Source organism: Galeopterus variegatus, unplaced genomic scaffold (assembly GCF_000696425.1).
Source record: "Galeopterus variegatus unplaced genomic scaffold, G_variegatus-3.0.2 Scaffold1008, whole genome shotgun sequence".
Classification (NCBI taxonomy): Eukaryota; Metazoa; Chordata; class Mammalia; order Dermoptera; family Cynocephalidae; genus Galeopterus; species Galeopterus variegatus.
Genome location: NW_007727119.1, coordinates 319,190 through 333,591, shown reverse-complemented (window position 1 = coordinate 333,591; position 14,402 = coordinate 319,190). Strand labels below are relative to the sequence as shown.

At 39.3% G+C, this 14,402-nt stretch overlaps 1 protein-coding gene across 1 annotated transcript in view; it reads right to left on the bottom strand.

The window, feature by feature from the left end:
• Positions 1-14,402, bottom strand: part of CALD1 (caldesmon 1) — a 189,075-nt gene that overhangs the window by 92,287 nt on the left and 82,386 nt on the right. Inside the window, exon 3 of the mRNA XM_008574173.1 lies at positions 6,239-6,350. Within this exon, the coding sequence (XP_008572395.1) occupies positions 6,239-6,309 (71 nt within the window). The 5' untranslated portion in view covers positions 6,310-6,350. The remainder of the gene's footprint in view (positions 1-6,238; positions 6,351-14,402) is intronic.

Genomic DNA, 14,402 nt, shown 5'->3' with positions numbered 1-14,402 from the left:
CTGCTAAGCTATCCTGCCTCCTGCCATTATGCCTCATAAATATTAATAAATTTTAATACAGCATTCCTTCCTTTCTATGAAACACATACATTCCATTCAGACATAACTATTGCTGGTGCTGGGATCAGTACATCTTTACTAGATGCACATGAAATGCCTAGTACTTTTTGTATTTGCTGAATAGGAAGAGAGCTGGATCTCCCTCTTTCCTCTTTGAAAATATCTTCCTTTCCCCGCGAAGTATGTATTTCCTGATGATACAACAGACTAGACAGATAAGGAGTACGGATGGGAAGAGATACAGAACCAAATGAGTCAAGTGTTGATGAGGAAGAACCTGGATCAGAGGAAAACATACGTGAAGGGGCACCAAGGAACACAGAGAAGAAAGCAGAGTGAGAGGGACTGAAACCAAAGACAGAAACAGAAAGGGAAGCAGAATATATTTATTTAATTTTTTCTTCCCATGACATTGATGGAGAATAATGAACAGCAAAACTAAATTTTTATTCATTTGTTTCAATAGGTAATTGATTTTAAAAAGTTTAATTTGAGGTGTATATAAATAGTATCTTTTGCTTAGAAACAATGCATTAAGGATTTTCACTGATTACCTGCACTTTTCACCCTGGCTGCTGAAATTGTTTTCTTCTCCTTTTGGTCAAGATTGCCCTAAAGTTACTAATCCACCTAGGATATGAGCTTCACGACTCATTGAGACACTATCTCTACTGGTGACCATTGATCTTTATGGTTCAGTATAGTATCTTGAATTTTGTAGATACTCAGTAGATATTTTTTTTTGATAACTAAATGAATATCTCCTTTTACCAAATCCAAAGACCTCATTTCAAGGACTCTGAATGAAAAGCCAAATGAAGGACAACGGCAAGGTGAGTAGAATAAAAGTTGCACAGGCTAAGGGGCAAGACTAAGAAGGGAGGGATGTTTTTGATTAACCAGGTTTGCAGACTAGGTTATTGGAAAGTTAGATTATTGGAAATGGACTGGACGACAACCTTTGGAATGAGGTATGTGTACGACAGAGTCCCGTGGCAGCCGTGATGCAGGAAGCAAACGCCAGTCTTGAACACATGGAAGCCAGCATGATACAAAGTGTGCAGCTGATTTTGTAAATGATCATTTAAAAGATCTATTTCTGAGAAATAAAATGTGTAAAGATCCAGATTGTTTTAATTTGTGGTTATAACATCTGGTGAAAGTACAAGTTTTAAATTATTATCATTGCAAAGTGGAACTGCACCTGCTAATCAAACTCAGTAACAACTAATTAAAATAACAGGGTATTTTTACGTGGAAAGTCTTTATGGGTAAGGAAAGTCAAGGGACTTTCTCTTTTCTGTGGTAGCCCATCCTCCACACTGTCTGCAGGCGTTTAGTACACAAAGGGCATAATCTTTAATAGATATGAACCAAAACCACAGTACACAGTATATTTGAAGATATAAAAGTAGTTTCTTGATCAGTTCTTGGCTCTATGTAGGTTGAAAAGCACTAAGTATACTCTTGCCAATTCTGTCATTTTGTTGGTCTATCCTCAGCACCCAACACAGCCTGGAGCAAAACGAATGCCTGATTAAAATTGTTGAGAATGAATAAATGAATCTGCATCTCACTCTTGCCAATTCTGTCATTTTGTTGGTCTATCCTCAGCACCCAACACAGAGCCTGGAGCAAAACGAATGCCTGATTAAAATTGTTGAGAATGAATAAATGAATCTGCATCTCTGAGCCTTGGAGCCACTCTATTTTGACTAATTTATTCCACTGCTGCTCCACATCTGGATTATTTCTTTTAGTTCCCTAAATCCAAAGGAAAGTTAGATCTTCTCTGGCCCAGGTATAATGCATAGGGCTGTACAATTATTTTTTTCCAAAATGGAAAATTGTCTTATTGCTTATTTGGTTTTGAATGATCACTGTACAAAAGAAAAACTAGAAAATATCAAAAGCACAGGAGAAACTAAAAATGACCACCAATCCCCCCCAAGAAAACGCCCACTCCTGTTACACAGGAGGAAGCCAAGGTCTGGAGCTAAAGGAAGAGGGACTTGCCCAGGGTCTCATATGCCCTTTGTCTTCACATCAAAACCACGATTTTAGACGGCGCTTGGTTTCTGGTTCTGGCCATCTGTTTCCTGTACACACCCTGCACTTTCCCATTAAAGTTGGCTGGACCATAAAGCCTGACCTTCACTATTCCCATAAATGATCAGATTTTACAAAATCCTGAAGGGTGAACAAGGACTTGCTTACCAAATTCCAGAAAAACAGAATTAGAAAGTTCACCTAGAATCACAAAAAAGTAAACTTAGTGCAAATATAAAGAAGTACTTAAGTACTTCTCTCTCTTAGAAAGGAAGAAATAAAGAAAAAGAGAAAGAAAAGAAAACAGTTGGAATATAACATCACCAAATAAGAAATGTAAGTTTAACAAGGTTAGGATAAATCACAGAAATGTAAGTTTAACAAGGTTAGGATAAATCTGTGTAGATCTATTTTGGTTATTAAGGGTACCTAACTAAGCTTTACACGCCTTTTTAGACTGACATTAAAGGAAGACAAATCCTTCCACACACAACAAAAAACTGGAAGANAAGATATAAAAGTAGTTTCTTGATCAGTTCTTGGCTCTATGTAGGTTGAAAAGCACTAAGTATACTCTTGCCAATTCTGTCATTTTGTTGGTCTATCCTCAGCACCCAACACAGCCTGGAGCAAAACGAATGCCTGATTAAAATTGTTGAGAATGAATAAATGAATCTGCATCTCTGAGCCTTGGAGCCACTCTATTTTGACTAATTTATTCCACTGCTGCTCCACATCTGGATTATTTCTTTTAGTTCCCTAAATCCAAAGGAAAGTTAGATCTTCTCTGGCCCAGGTATAATGCATAGGGCTGTACAATTATTTTTTTCCAAAATGGAAAATTGTCTTATTGCTTATTTGGTTTTGAATGATCACTGTACAAAAGAAAAACTAGAAAATATCAAAAGCACAGGAGAAACTAAAAATGACCACCAATCCCCCCCAAGAAAACGCCCACTCCTGTTACACAGGAGGAAGCCAAGGTCTGGAGCTAAAGGAAGAGGGACTTGCCCAGGGTCTCATATGCCCTTTGTCTTCACATCAAAACCACGATTTTAGACGGCGCTTGGTTTCTGGTTCTGGCCATCTGTTTCCTGTACACACCCTGCACTTTCCCATTAAAGTTGGCTGGACCATAAAGCCTGACCTTCACTATTCCCATAAATGATCAGATTTTACAAAATCCTGAAGGGTGAACAAGGACTTGCTTACCAAATTCCAGAAAAACAGAATTAGAAAGTTCACCTAGAATCACAAAAAAGTAAACTTAGTGCAAATATAAAGAAGTACTTAAGTACTTCTCTCTCTTAGAAAGGAAGAAATAAAGAAAAAAAGAAAGAAAAGAAAACAGTTGGAATATAACATCACCAAATAAGTAATATAGACAGAAATGTAAGTTTAACAAGGTTAGGATAAATCTGTGTAGATCTATTTTGGTTATTAAGGGTACCTAACTAAGCTTTACACACCTTTTTAGACTGACATTAAAGGAAGACAAATCCTTCCACACACAACAAAAAACTGGAAGAGATGAATCATGTGGCTGTGTGGTCAGTTTTTAGGCAACATCCTGGGTCTGAAGAAACCTTTTTCATTTGCTCTAATCACAGCACGGCTGTAACCACAGTAAATGAGTTCTGCCATTCCTGTTTCATTGACTCCCTGTGCCCCCATTCACGTAGAAAGCAAAGAAGCCGAAGCTACTGACCTACCTGGTACCTATCACACACGTCCTCATTCTAGGGTGCCGTGATGTACCCAAAGGCAGAAACCACATCCATTTATTTATCTCCACTACTTTCCCATCCCTAGTGCAGACACTGAAACCTGGTTGGTGCTTCATAAGTATTTTCTGGGTGAAGATTTTCGCAGACTGTCAGGAGAACCTGAGGCCAAATGACACAGCACTGGGAAGTGGTGAGCTCCATCGGGTCCGGGCTTCGGTGGCCCCTCAGCACTGGTGCCCCACACTCTCCCTGGTGCCCCGCATCTCCCTGATACCTTATCTCCTGGGATGGTTTCCATTATGCCTTCATGACCTCTCACTTTTTCTACATTTGCTTTCCTGGGACTATCACTCTAGCTTATGTACTGCCACCACAATACTGAATATGCCCAAATTTACCTTTTTAATAATAATTTCTCTTCCTTTCTGAACAAAGATTGAAATCTCCTATCTCCAAGTGCTGGGAGGAAATCTCCATTTGGATGTGGTTTCTACCTGAAATTAAACATGGCTCCTGTGACCTCCTAAGAGTGGAACCCTTCCCACCTTCCCTATTTGGCACAGTTCAGGGACCTTCCTTCCACCTCCTCAAACCTATATTCTTTACATTTGTCTTTGAGTTTTTCTCTCTCCTGAAAGGTTTGCTAATTCTCCCTCTGTAAATACCCTTACATCTGATCTTTTTTCATTTCCCTTTTACTGCCCTGATTCAGGCCCTCATTACTCTGAGTTCAAAACTAACTCTTCTGGTGCTGGGTCCCCACGTTCTAGTGCACTGTAGACACCTTTCTCCAAGACACATCACACATAACTCTTCTATTAAGTGTCCGTCTATTTCTCTTATGTGAAACACCCAAGAGGCAAGTCCCTCCTTTTTCCCTCAAGTGCTGAACAGGTTTCCCCCACCAGCATTTTTTTTTTTTAATTGAAACACAGTTGATTGTACATATCTGTGGGGTACAGAGCTGAATATCAATACCTGCACCAGGATTCTTATCTCCACCTCTGGGCTTGCGCTGGTGTCTTTCCCTCACCTAGACAGCTTCCCTTATACTCTTCATCCCCATCATGACTTGCTCCATAGCTTCCAAGAAGCGTTTTCTGACAAGTTTCGTTGCAGGATGATGACTGTCTTTCCTTCTCTTGGCATTAATGTTTAGTTCTGGCTATATAGCTGTTGTTTCTTTCTTGTTTAGCTAGTGATAATGGTTAATAATCATCATAATAGCTGTCATTTATGGAACGCCTACTATGTGCCAGGTACTGGGCTAGGCTGTTTACGAAGTTCAATAATCTTCCCAACAACCATACAAGCTATGTAGACATTATGCCTATTTTATGAATAAGGCCACTGTGGCTTAGAGAGAAGTCACTTGCTCATGGCCACATAGCTCATAAGCGGCAGAGCTAGGATTTGAGCCCACAGAGTGTGGCTACCGTGTGTGTTGCCACATGTAAGGGCGTGGACATTCCATGAGTGGCAGCCTACCCTGGCCAAGTTAATCAAAGGCAGTAATCTCATCTTCTTTTGCCTTCCCCATACAAATAAGTAAAGATAAGGCCCCCAATACTCTTTGTTATAGGTGTAAGTTTCCAGTTTTCTACTGTAGGATCACCAGGGTGGACCTGCCACCATATTTTCATCTGTGCATTGGGAATACTGGGAGGCAAAACTCATTTGATTTTAAGATCATTGTTTGATTTTAAGATCATGCCTAATCTGCTTTTCCAAAAGAACATCTGATTTAAGCCACATTAAATGCCACTGTCCTTTGCTCTAAGGCCTAAAATTTAAAAATATGCATCTATGCCCCATACTTCATACAACAATGCTTAATTTCCCAAACTGCCCTCAAAGTCACCACCACAGAGGCCTCACACAACATAACAACTACCAACCAGACCCAGATCACCACAGGAACATAGCCCACTGGCTATTAACCTGTACTATGAAGATTACAGAATTGGGATGCTTTTCTAAAAAGAATAAAAATTTGTCACAAGATTCAGATGAGACATTTTGCCTTTACTTTCTTTAAACTGAAGACTTTCATTTCCAAAATAGTTCCAATATTCAATATTTGGCACTTTTCTGTCATTTCAATATTATAAATGCTTTTTAAACCTGTATTCACATATCACCATTGTCATTTAAATATTCTAGTAGAAAGGCATTGATTAAAGGCAGCTATTTGATGCTCCTCAAATCTATTTTTCTTGGTGCTTTTTTTTTTTAATGCAGAACTCAGAGTCTTAACAGTTAGGAAAATTTTTCATAACTACTTTTGCAAACAGTTTAGTGTGCAATACCGTACATTTGGCCCTGCAGAGGGATGGTGTCTGAGGCCTGAAAACAACATCATTAATAAAGGAATACAAGTATTTCTCAATCTGGATTCTTACCTTTCTGCTTCGAGCCTCATCTCCTCCCTCTTCTGCCTCCTAAGTTCTCTGCGACGTTCAAAGTCATCCATGATGTGGTTTCAGGTTTAGGGAGACCAGATAATGTCTGGATCTAAAAGAGAGGAGATAGAGTCAGTATCATAGATGAATTGGAGTATTACCTGTTATGAATCTCTTTTGTACCCCTCCCCATTTTTCATCCCTCCCATCCCCCTGCCCTACTTTTTTTCTTTACCCTTAAGAAAAATACCTTAGAAGGCTGGTAAGGTGGTCAGTGACCAACTGACTCCCAAGCTGTATTATATTCAGTTTTATTCATGAAACTATTAGAGACGAGTAAGATCCAAGGATTATATTTATAAAAAAAAAATAATAAAGATCTCAGGAGATAGACAGATTTTGAAGACTTGAGATATTTTGGTGGATCATTCAAGAGCTATTGAATGATTTTGTTCTCTGTGACTTGCTGAACCCCAGACAAAAGTTATAAAAAAGTGAACAAAGAAAAAAACAGAAGAGTGGGGGGGGGAGAAGTGGCAAGAAAAGGAATATGTAGGAACTAAGAAGAAAGTAAGAGAGAAATAAAATAATACAGTATCTAGGCATAATTTGCATATTCCAAAAGAATGTTAGCATCAGGATTTTAATAAAGATCACAGCAACAGTACCATGAATAAACATAACGAAGCAGCATTTTTAAAAGTAGTGAAGTTGCAATCGAGCTGTTTTTGGAGCTCAAAAATCCCGGCTCTTTCTCCAGATGTAATCCAACCATTTTACCCTTTCCTACCTCCTCCGTGTTGGTTTTAATTCCGGAAAGATCTTCCCTTTCGAGCTGTTCAAATGAGGAGCCTGCTTCCCCTGCGTTTCTGTGCCATGGAGTCAAGTATTCCCGAATTCCCCTGCAGCCCCCAAACCCAAAATGACTACCAGAAAAGGGGAAGCGGGCTCTTTTCGTCCTTGCTTTGTTTACAGAGCTGTCAGTGGTTAGTTAAACTCGGCCTGGAATCTGGCATTTAAGGCCTGCTTGAAGATTGTTTCCTGTGTGGAGCGGGAGGCCTCCACTTCCTCTGGAATCTTAGACTCTCTGCTGCGCTCGGATCACAAAAATATTTTCCAGCCCTTTCTGTGCACATGAAACGAGCCGTTCGCCCTGCGTAAGAAAATAAGGAGCTGTACAAAACCTAAAGCCATCACCTGACGGCATCTTTGTTTAAAGGAGCAAAAAACAAAACTTAGATTTTAAAGCCAAGTTCAGAAAACTTCTTAAATACATTGCCAAATTCTTTTATTTTGAAGGGGTTTTTTTCCTCCTAAAAAAACCCACAAAAACAAAAATAAAACCTCAGCCAACAAAAACAAAACTACACAGTGCTCAAATTTTTTCTCCTTTCTTTTTCTCTATGGTATTATTTATACTGCTTATAAATTTTTAGAAATTCAAATTTTGGTGTTTATTTGGGGTTTTTAAAATTTTAATCTGTTTTTCTATCTTACCCTTGTCAAGAGCACTTCCCAAGACTTTGCTAGATATGATGGAAAACAACCAGTTTTTCTTTTTATTATTTTATCAATCATAAAGAAATTTCTCTACCTTTCCCAATCTGATCTCTCCATAATTATTAGAATTTTAAAAAGTGACTTGAGAGTCCTCTAAGAGGCCATCTGTGGGTCCCCCTCCCTGGGCCGGGCTCCTGCTCTGACCACAATGCAGGTGGATGTGAGGACAGCCCTGTGGGCAGTTGAATGAAAACTCGGGTACTCAGGTATGGTGAAAAAGTAGATGCTTCTCTTTTCTTCCTTCAGCACGGTCTTTTGTTGCATATAACCCCCCTCTTGAATAACTACAGCAACAGCACACAGAAATGGGAGAAAGAGTTCTATTTGTAAGCATGGTGAAAAAGTAGATGCTTCTCTTTTCTTCCTTCAGCACGGTCTTTTGTTGCATATAACTCCCCTCTTGAATAACTACAGCAACAGCACACAGAAATGGGAGAAAGAGTTCTATTTGTAAGCAAATAACTTTACTTTTCTTAAGCTACCCAAGTAGCTTGCAGAGCATCCTCCAAGCCTCTGGTGCTTGCTCCTACCTCTTCAAGTCGAGCAGCCCGTCTGTCTGCTTGGCAGCAGCAGTGACTCTCAGCCTATGTCTCTGGAGGAGGTGCTACCGAGTGGTGGAATCGATACCCCACGCAGGCCCGAGATGCACATGGTTTGCAGAGCCGGCAGGGTCTTGGAGGCTCAAAGGGAAGTGAAACTGACTGACATCGTGCGGTCACTTTGGCTGGCCATCATCCCTGGCTCTCTACCCACGCACATTCTTTTTCTCCTACCCATTCTCTCCTCCTACTCTTCACCTTTTATGACTTACTCGGGCACTCTTTTTCTGTCCCATCTGTGGACAAACTATCTGTCATGTGAGTGCTGCTGAGTAAGCATGTGGGGCTCTGAGAGTGCAGCGTGTGCTGTTCCACGCATCTCTACAGACCTGTGCCTGTCCGGGTCGTGCTGTGTGGGTGTGTGGCAGGTGTAGCTGAGGGAGAGAGCTGTGCACATGCATCTGTGCACCGTGGGTAGACTCCTGGGGTGTGTGTGTGTGTGTGTGTGTGTTGTGCAGGGGAGAGAAGGTGTGTGTGTTTGTGAAAATGGCTCTTGGCTGGTCTCGAACCAGGATGGGCTGGAGGTCTTTCTTCATCCACACTCCCTTATGTCACAGAGCTTTCATGCACTTCTCTGGCCCTGTTCTTATGTACGCGAGCCATGTCTGGGTAGAAGTGTAAGTCATTTCTTTCCCTCTTTTGAGAGCAGCAGCTTCCATGTCCCCAACCAATAATCCTTCATTTCCTCCCCTACCCCTAGTCAGAGCTGAATTCTTTCCAGCAACATCGGTTATAGAACAAACTCTCAACCAATGACATGATGAACTGTCAAAGCTGGGTGACTCTGTGCACCATGAAGCTCTCGAGCATCACGAATGCACAGAGTAGCATGAAAGAAGTATGGATGGATGGATGTGACAGATGGGAATCTTGACAAGTTTTATGAAAATCTAAATTTTTGTGCTGGGGGGATTGAGGTTATGTGATTGAAAGAACTCTGATGTGAATCCTTTCGTGAAGTGTGGGGGAAAAAAGCTTTGCAAAGGCAGATAAATCATTACCTACGGATATATCTGTCTTTTCAATATGGGTTCTCACAGACTGGATTTTCTTAAAACAGCATATCTGCACAGACATAATTAAGGAACAAGTCAGTGCTGCAGATTTTAAATCACTTAACACACTGCTTTTCCTTCTGGTGATGATTCTGCAAAGCCCATGGCCCAGGGGACGAGCACGATGTGACAAGGGGCATGTCCTCCTGTATCTTGTCACTACTTTAGGGCTTCCCAAACTCTCACCTTCTCCCTTTCCTCCTGACTGTCTTTCCCTCTTTACCTCATTTCACAGGTAAAATAATTATTGGTATTTCTTCTGCCATTTAAAAAAATTGTTTTTTCTTCATCACTTTTTTCTTCTTTACCTCCCTCCCTATATTGGGACTTAAAGTACATTTATATTTGTTAAATCTAATTTGTGATTCTTTTCCTTCAAAAATTGAGTTTAATTTCTGATGTGTGTCTTTCGACGAAGAATCTACTATTATGCTTTATATTCATGAGGCTGGGTTTTTTTTTTTTTTTTTCTCTCTGTGCATGTGACCCTATACAGATATTTCCTGTGACTTTATAAGGAGAACTAGTCTGTTTCCACTTTTGTGTGGGACAGGGTAGGTGGCAGGTAAGATGTAGTCAAGTTAAGATGAGGTTATTAGGGTGGACCCTCATCCAATATGAGGGTGTCCTTATATAAAGGGAAAATTTGGCACAGAGACAGACACACACAGAAGGGAGATCATGAGAAGACAGAGGCCAAGGGACGCCTGATGCTGCCAGAGGGGTCTTCAGAGGAAGCGTGGCCCGGCTGAAACCTTGATTTTGGACTTCCAGCCTCTGGAACTGTGAGACATAATTAACTGTTGTTTGTGGTGTTTTGTTACAGTAACTCTAGGAAACTAATCCATGCTATCATTAACATCCTCCACCAGAGTGGTACATTTGTTACAGTTGATGAACCAATACTGATACATTGTTATTAACTAAAATCCATAGTTTACATTAGGGTTCACTCTGTATTGTACAGTTCTTTAGGTTTTGCCAGATGCATAATGTCATGTATTCACTATTACAGCATCATACTGAAGAGTTTTGCTGCCCTGAAAATCCCCCGTGTTCCACCTATTCATCCCGCCCTCTTCATTACCCCAATCCGTGATCTTCTTACATCTCTATAGCTTTGGCTTTTAAAAATCAGAATGTCATATAATTGGAACCGTATAGCATGTGTGTAGCCTTTTCAGACTGGCTTCTTTCAATCAACATGTAAACTTCCTCCACGTCTTTTCAGGCTTGATAGCTCTGCTGAGCCATTTTAGGCATGTAATCTTATTTTATCTACGCAATAAAATCTGTGAGGTAGCTATTATGACCTCCATTTTACAGAATTTCAAAAGATGTGCTCTTAACTCCTGTAATATTTTTGGATTAATCCACTACTTCCGTCTAGGATTTGTTTCCTGTTTTAGGGAACAATGAGGACTGCCCCAGAGAAGTTCTGGGAGGACTGTTGTCAGTGATCTCTACTTTAATTCACTGGATCATCTAAACTTAGGTAAGAAGTGATCTTAGAAATTACCCATGCCTTCAGTTTCAAACCCATTTGGTTTAAATCATAGAATTATCAAGTCACAAAAGATCTCAATTATATTTGCTGCCCAAATATTTATCAAGCCTCTATGATTTTATGGTTAGTGCTTTGTAAAATTCATAAATCACGATGGTCATATCCTGGACAGCATCAAGGCATACTTTTCTCTGATATCTTAGAGTTTCTTCTCTTACATCACATCTTCCCCATTACTTACCTTCCTCCTCTAACCCACTCTATGCTCATTCCCAGCATAACTATTTCTCTCCTATTGCAAGGAACTCTAGTCTTTCCACACTCACACCTACTATTCAACCAGCCCTTTCTGACTAGTCATCATTTTGCATCCACTGTAAATTTCGTGGTTCAACCAATTCAATAAAGCCTCACAAAAACATTTATGCAATCAGTATTTGATAAATATTTACTGAACCCTTACCATGTGCCAGGTATTCCTCTAGGCACTGGGATACACCATAGGAAAGGTCTTCGCTTTCCTACAACCTCTATTTAAGACTTTCTTGCTTCCTTAAACTTCTGCCAGGCTTATCATACTCATCCCTTGGACCTCACCCATCACCTGTCTTCCGGCTTTTGTTCTTGAGATTCAGGCTTTGTGGGAGAAAGTCAGGGAGCATGTTTTGTCTGTCCTGAAGATTTGCGTTAATTTCAGTTCTGCCATCACTGCAGCTCAGTGATGCTTCTCTTTATCCTACAGCTATTGGGTAATTTCTGGGTGCAACAAACTCCAGCATATTCCCCACCTCTACTCTTCAAATGATCTTCACTCACCTTGATCCTTTAACTGTCCTCCTCTACAAACCCTTGGCAAACAGTGACCTGGACTCAGACTTAGGAGGCCTGGATCCTCTCTGAGCTTTTCTTCACTGTAAAATGAGGTGACTGGAGCAGATGCTGTCCAGAGTTCCATCCTATTCCATATAATACTACAGTTTTATACCTTGCCTCCTATCCAGCAAAGAGGATGCATGAAGCATGACATTTCCATGCTTTCTCTTTCCAGGCATACATGTTTTTAATATCTAAGTGTGTTCTCTTTCAATTTTATGATTTCCTATATTTCAATTATTAGAAATATAGTTTCTTTGAATCTTTAGCTGGAGGTACAGCAATAGTATACTGTTTCTACAAATATCACAATGTGTTTAAACAAATATTTTTCTATCAAAAATCCTTTTGGTAAGAGCTGTATGTTTTTATGCAACTTGTGATAATAAATGTTATCTTTATTTTAGATGTAAATAAATAGTTTTATGATTTAGAAATCACTAACCTTCCTTTCAAGGTGATCATACCATGGCATCCTAGATCAAACATGTGCTGTTACCTCTCAAATGCATCTTACAATTTCCTACCTCTGCATTTTTTTCCTTCTATTCCATTCATCTGGAATGAGCTCCTCTGTCCTCTTCAGTATCCGTATCCTAGTCAGTCATGAATTTCTGGTTCAAATTTCACCTCTTTTGTGATGCCTTTCCAGAGGACCCTAGCTTGAAAGTGTTATCTCCTTCCTTGAACATTTATAATTCATTCTGGTAATTGATAATGCCCTGCCTTATCTCAGCTCATCAACTGTTCTCTTTAACTAGAATTTAAATATTTTTACTGATATTTTACTTTCCCCATACTTTTGTTCTTAAGGCCATTTATGGAAAGATACAGCCTTTTAAAAAATTCCTTCATGATTGGGATATAGCAGTCCCTCAGGAATTGTAGCTGATTTGAGCCACTGGATTTTTATGCTAGATTTTACTATTTTGAATATGGAAAATGTAACTCAAGCTGATTCATCTCTCTGTACTTTATTGACTACTTAGTATTTACAAAGTAAATCAAAGACCTTGATAATAGTATATATATGAATCTCAAAAGTTATATAAACCTACGTTTGTAATAGTTACACAGTAAATCTGGCAGCATTTTCTTTCTGACTGTGGAAAATGAACTTTTGTCCTTTTTTAAAAAAAAATTCAATTTATCAACCTGTTTTGCTCTTTTCTGAACCAAACGGTTCATTTGGGGACTTGAAAACCAAATAAACAAATGGATTGTAATGTACAGTTTGGATTTAACTTTAGCTCAATCTTCACTATTTTGTTCCAAAAATCTGTGCTACTTAAAAACAAACAACAAACAAACAAACAACTTCAATTTATCAACCTGTTTTGCTTTTTTCTGAACCAAACGGTTCATTTGGGGACTTGAAAACCAAATAAACAAATGGATTGTAATGTACAGTTTGGATTTAACTTTAGCTCAAGCTTCACTATTTTGTTCCAAAAATCTGTGCTACTTAAAAACAAACAACAAACAAACAAACAACATGTGATCACCAAGGCACATTTGTCAGAAACAGTAACATAGAAAGAAGACTTCATGAGATCAACCATCAACCTCAGGTGCTTTGCCTTCTCAAGTTGTTTCTTTTTTCTAATCATTGGAATCCACAATGGAAGCCCTACTAAAAGCTGGTTAACAGGTTTTGGTCTGTTTTTTTCCTCTCTTGCCCTGCTCGGTCTTTTATCATTACTTTTTCTCTATTTGTATTTCTCCATTTGCAAAGCAGGAGACCTGACAGACTAAACATTACCAAAGCCAACATCTTTATGCTCTCGTTTTCGCCTTACGAGTAGTGGGCAGTTTAAGTATTTTAGATTTGTGAAATGAGGTGGGTTTTATTCATACTGACCTCAACACTCAAGAAGACAATATGTTTAGGACTTTAAGTTGTATCTTGACGTGTTACCACAAATAATACTACTTTAATTCTGAGCACTTTATATTTTTCAAAACCCTCTGGTTGTTATTATTTGATCCTCCACATAGGGAGAGTAGATTCATCTCCATTTAAAGAAAGGCGACTGAGACATAGAGAACTTTGTCATTAACTCCTTAACCTCAGCAGATCAGTGGAAAACCAGGACTGGGATTTAGACGGATCTCTAAATCAACTTGAAAATTGCTTAGAAGAATGAGGACAAGTGAAAATTTGAAACGATTCCTTCTGTTCCCTTTTCAAAAGTGGAAATACTTTTCCTTGACAAACTCAATAAGAATTACTCTCAAAGACGTAGGTTAATACCAGATCAGCATAGGCACGTGACCACTGCTGCTCTCTTGGCCTCTAGAGAAAAGTAAATGATATGCATAGGTGTGAACTCTTAGGCAAAGATGGAAATTCTCCACCAACCTGTGTCCATGTGAGAAAAAAAAAAAAAAGCACAATCTTGCTAAAAAAAAATGTATAAATGTGCTTTCTAAATGTATGCCTGAATAACAGAGGCATGCAAATAATTATCACATATAACAGAGGTATGGAGGGCTGGCTCCAACAGAACTGTCCCACAATGGGTAAAGCTGCTGAGAAAGTATGAACCCCCATCACTAGAAATAGTCAG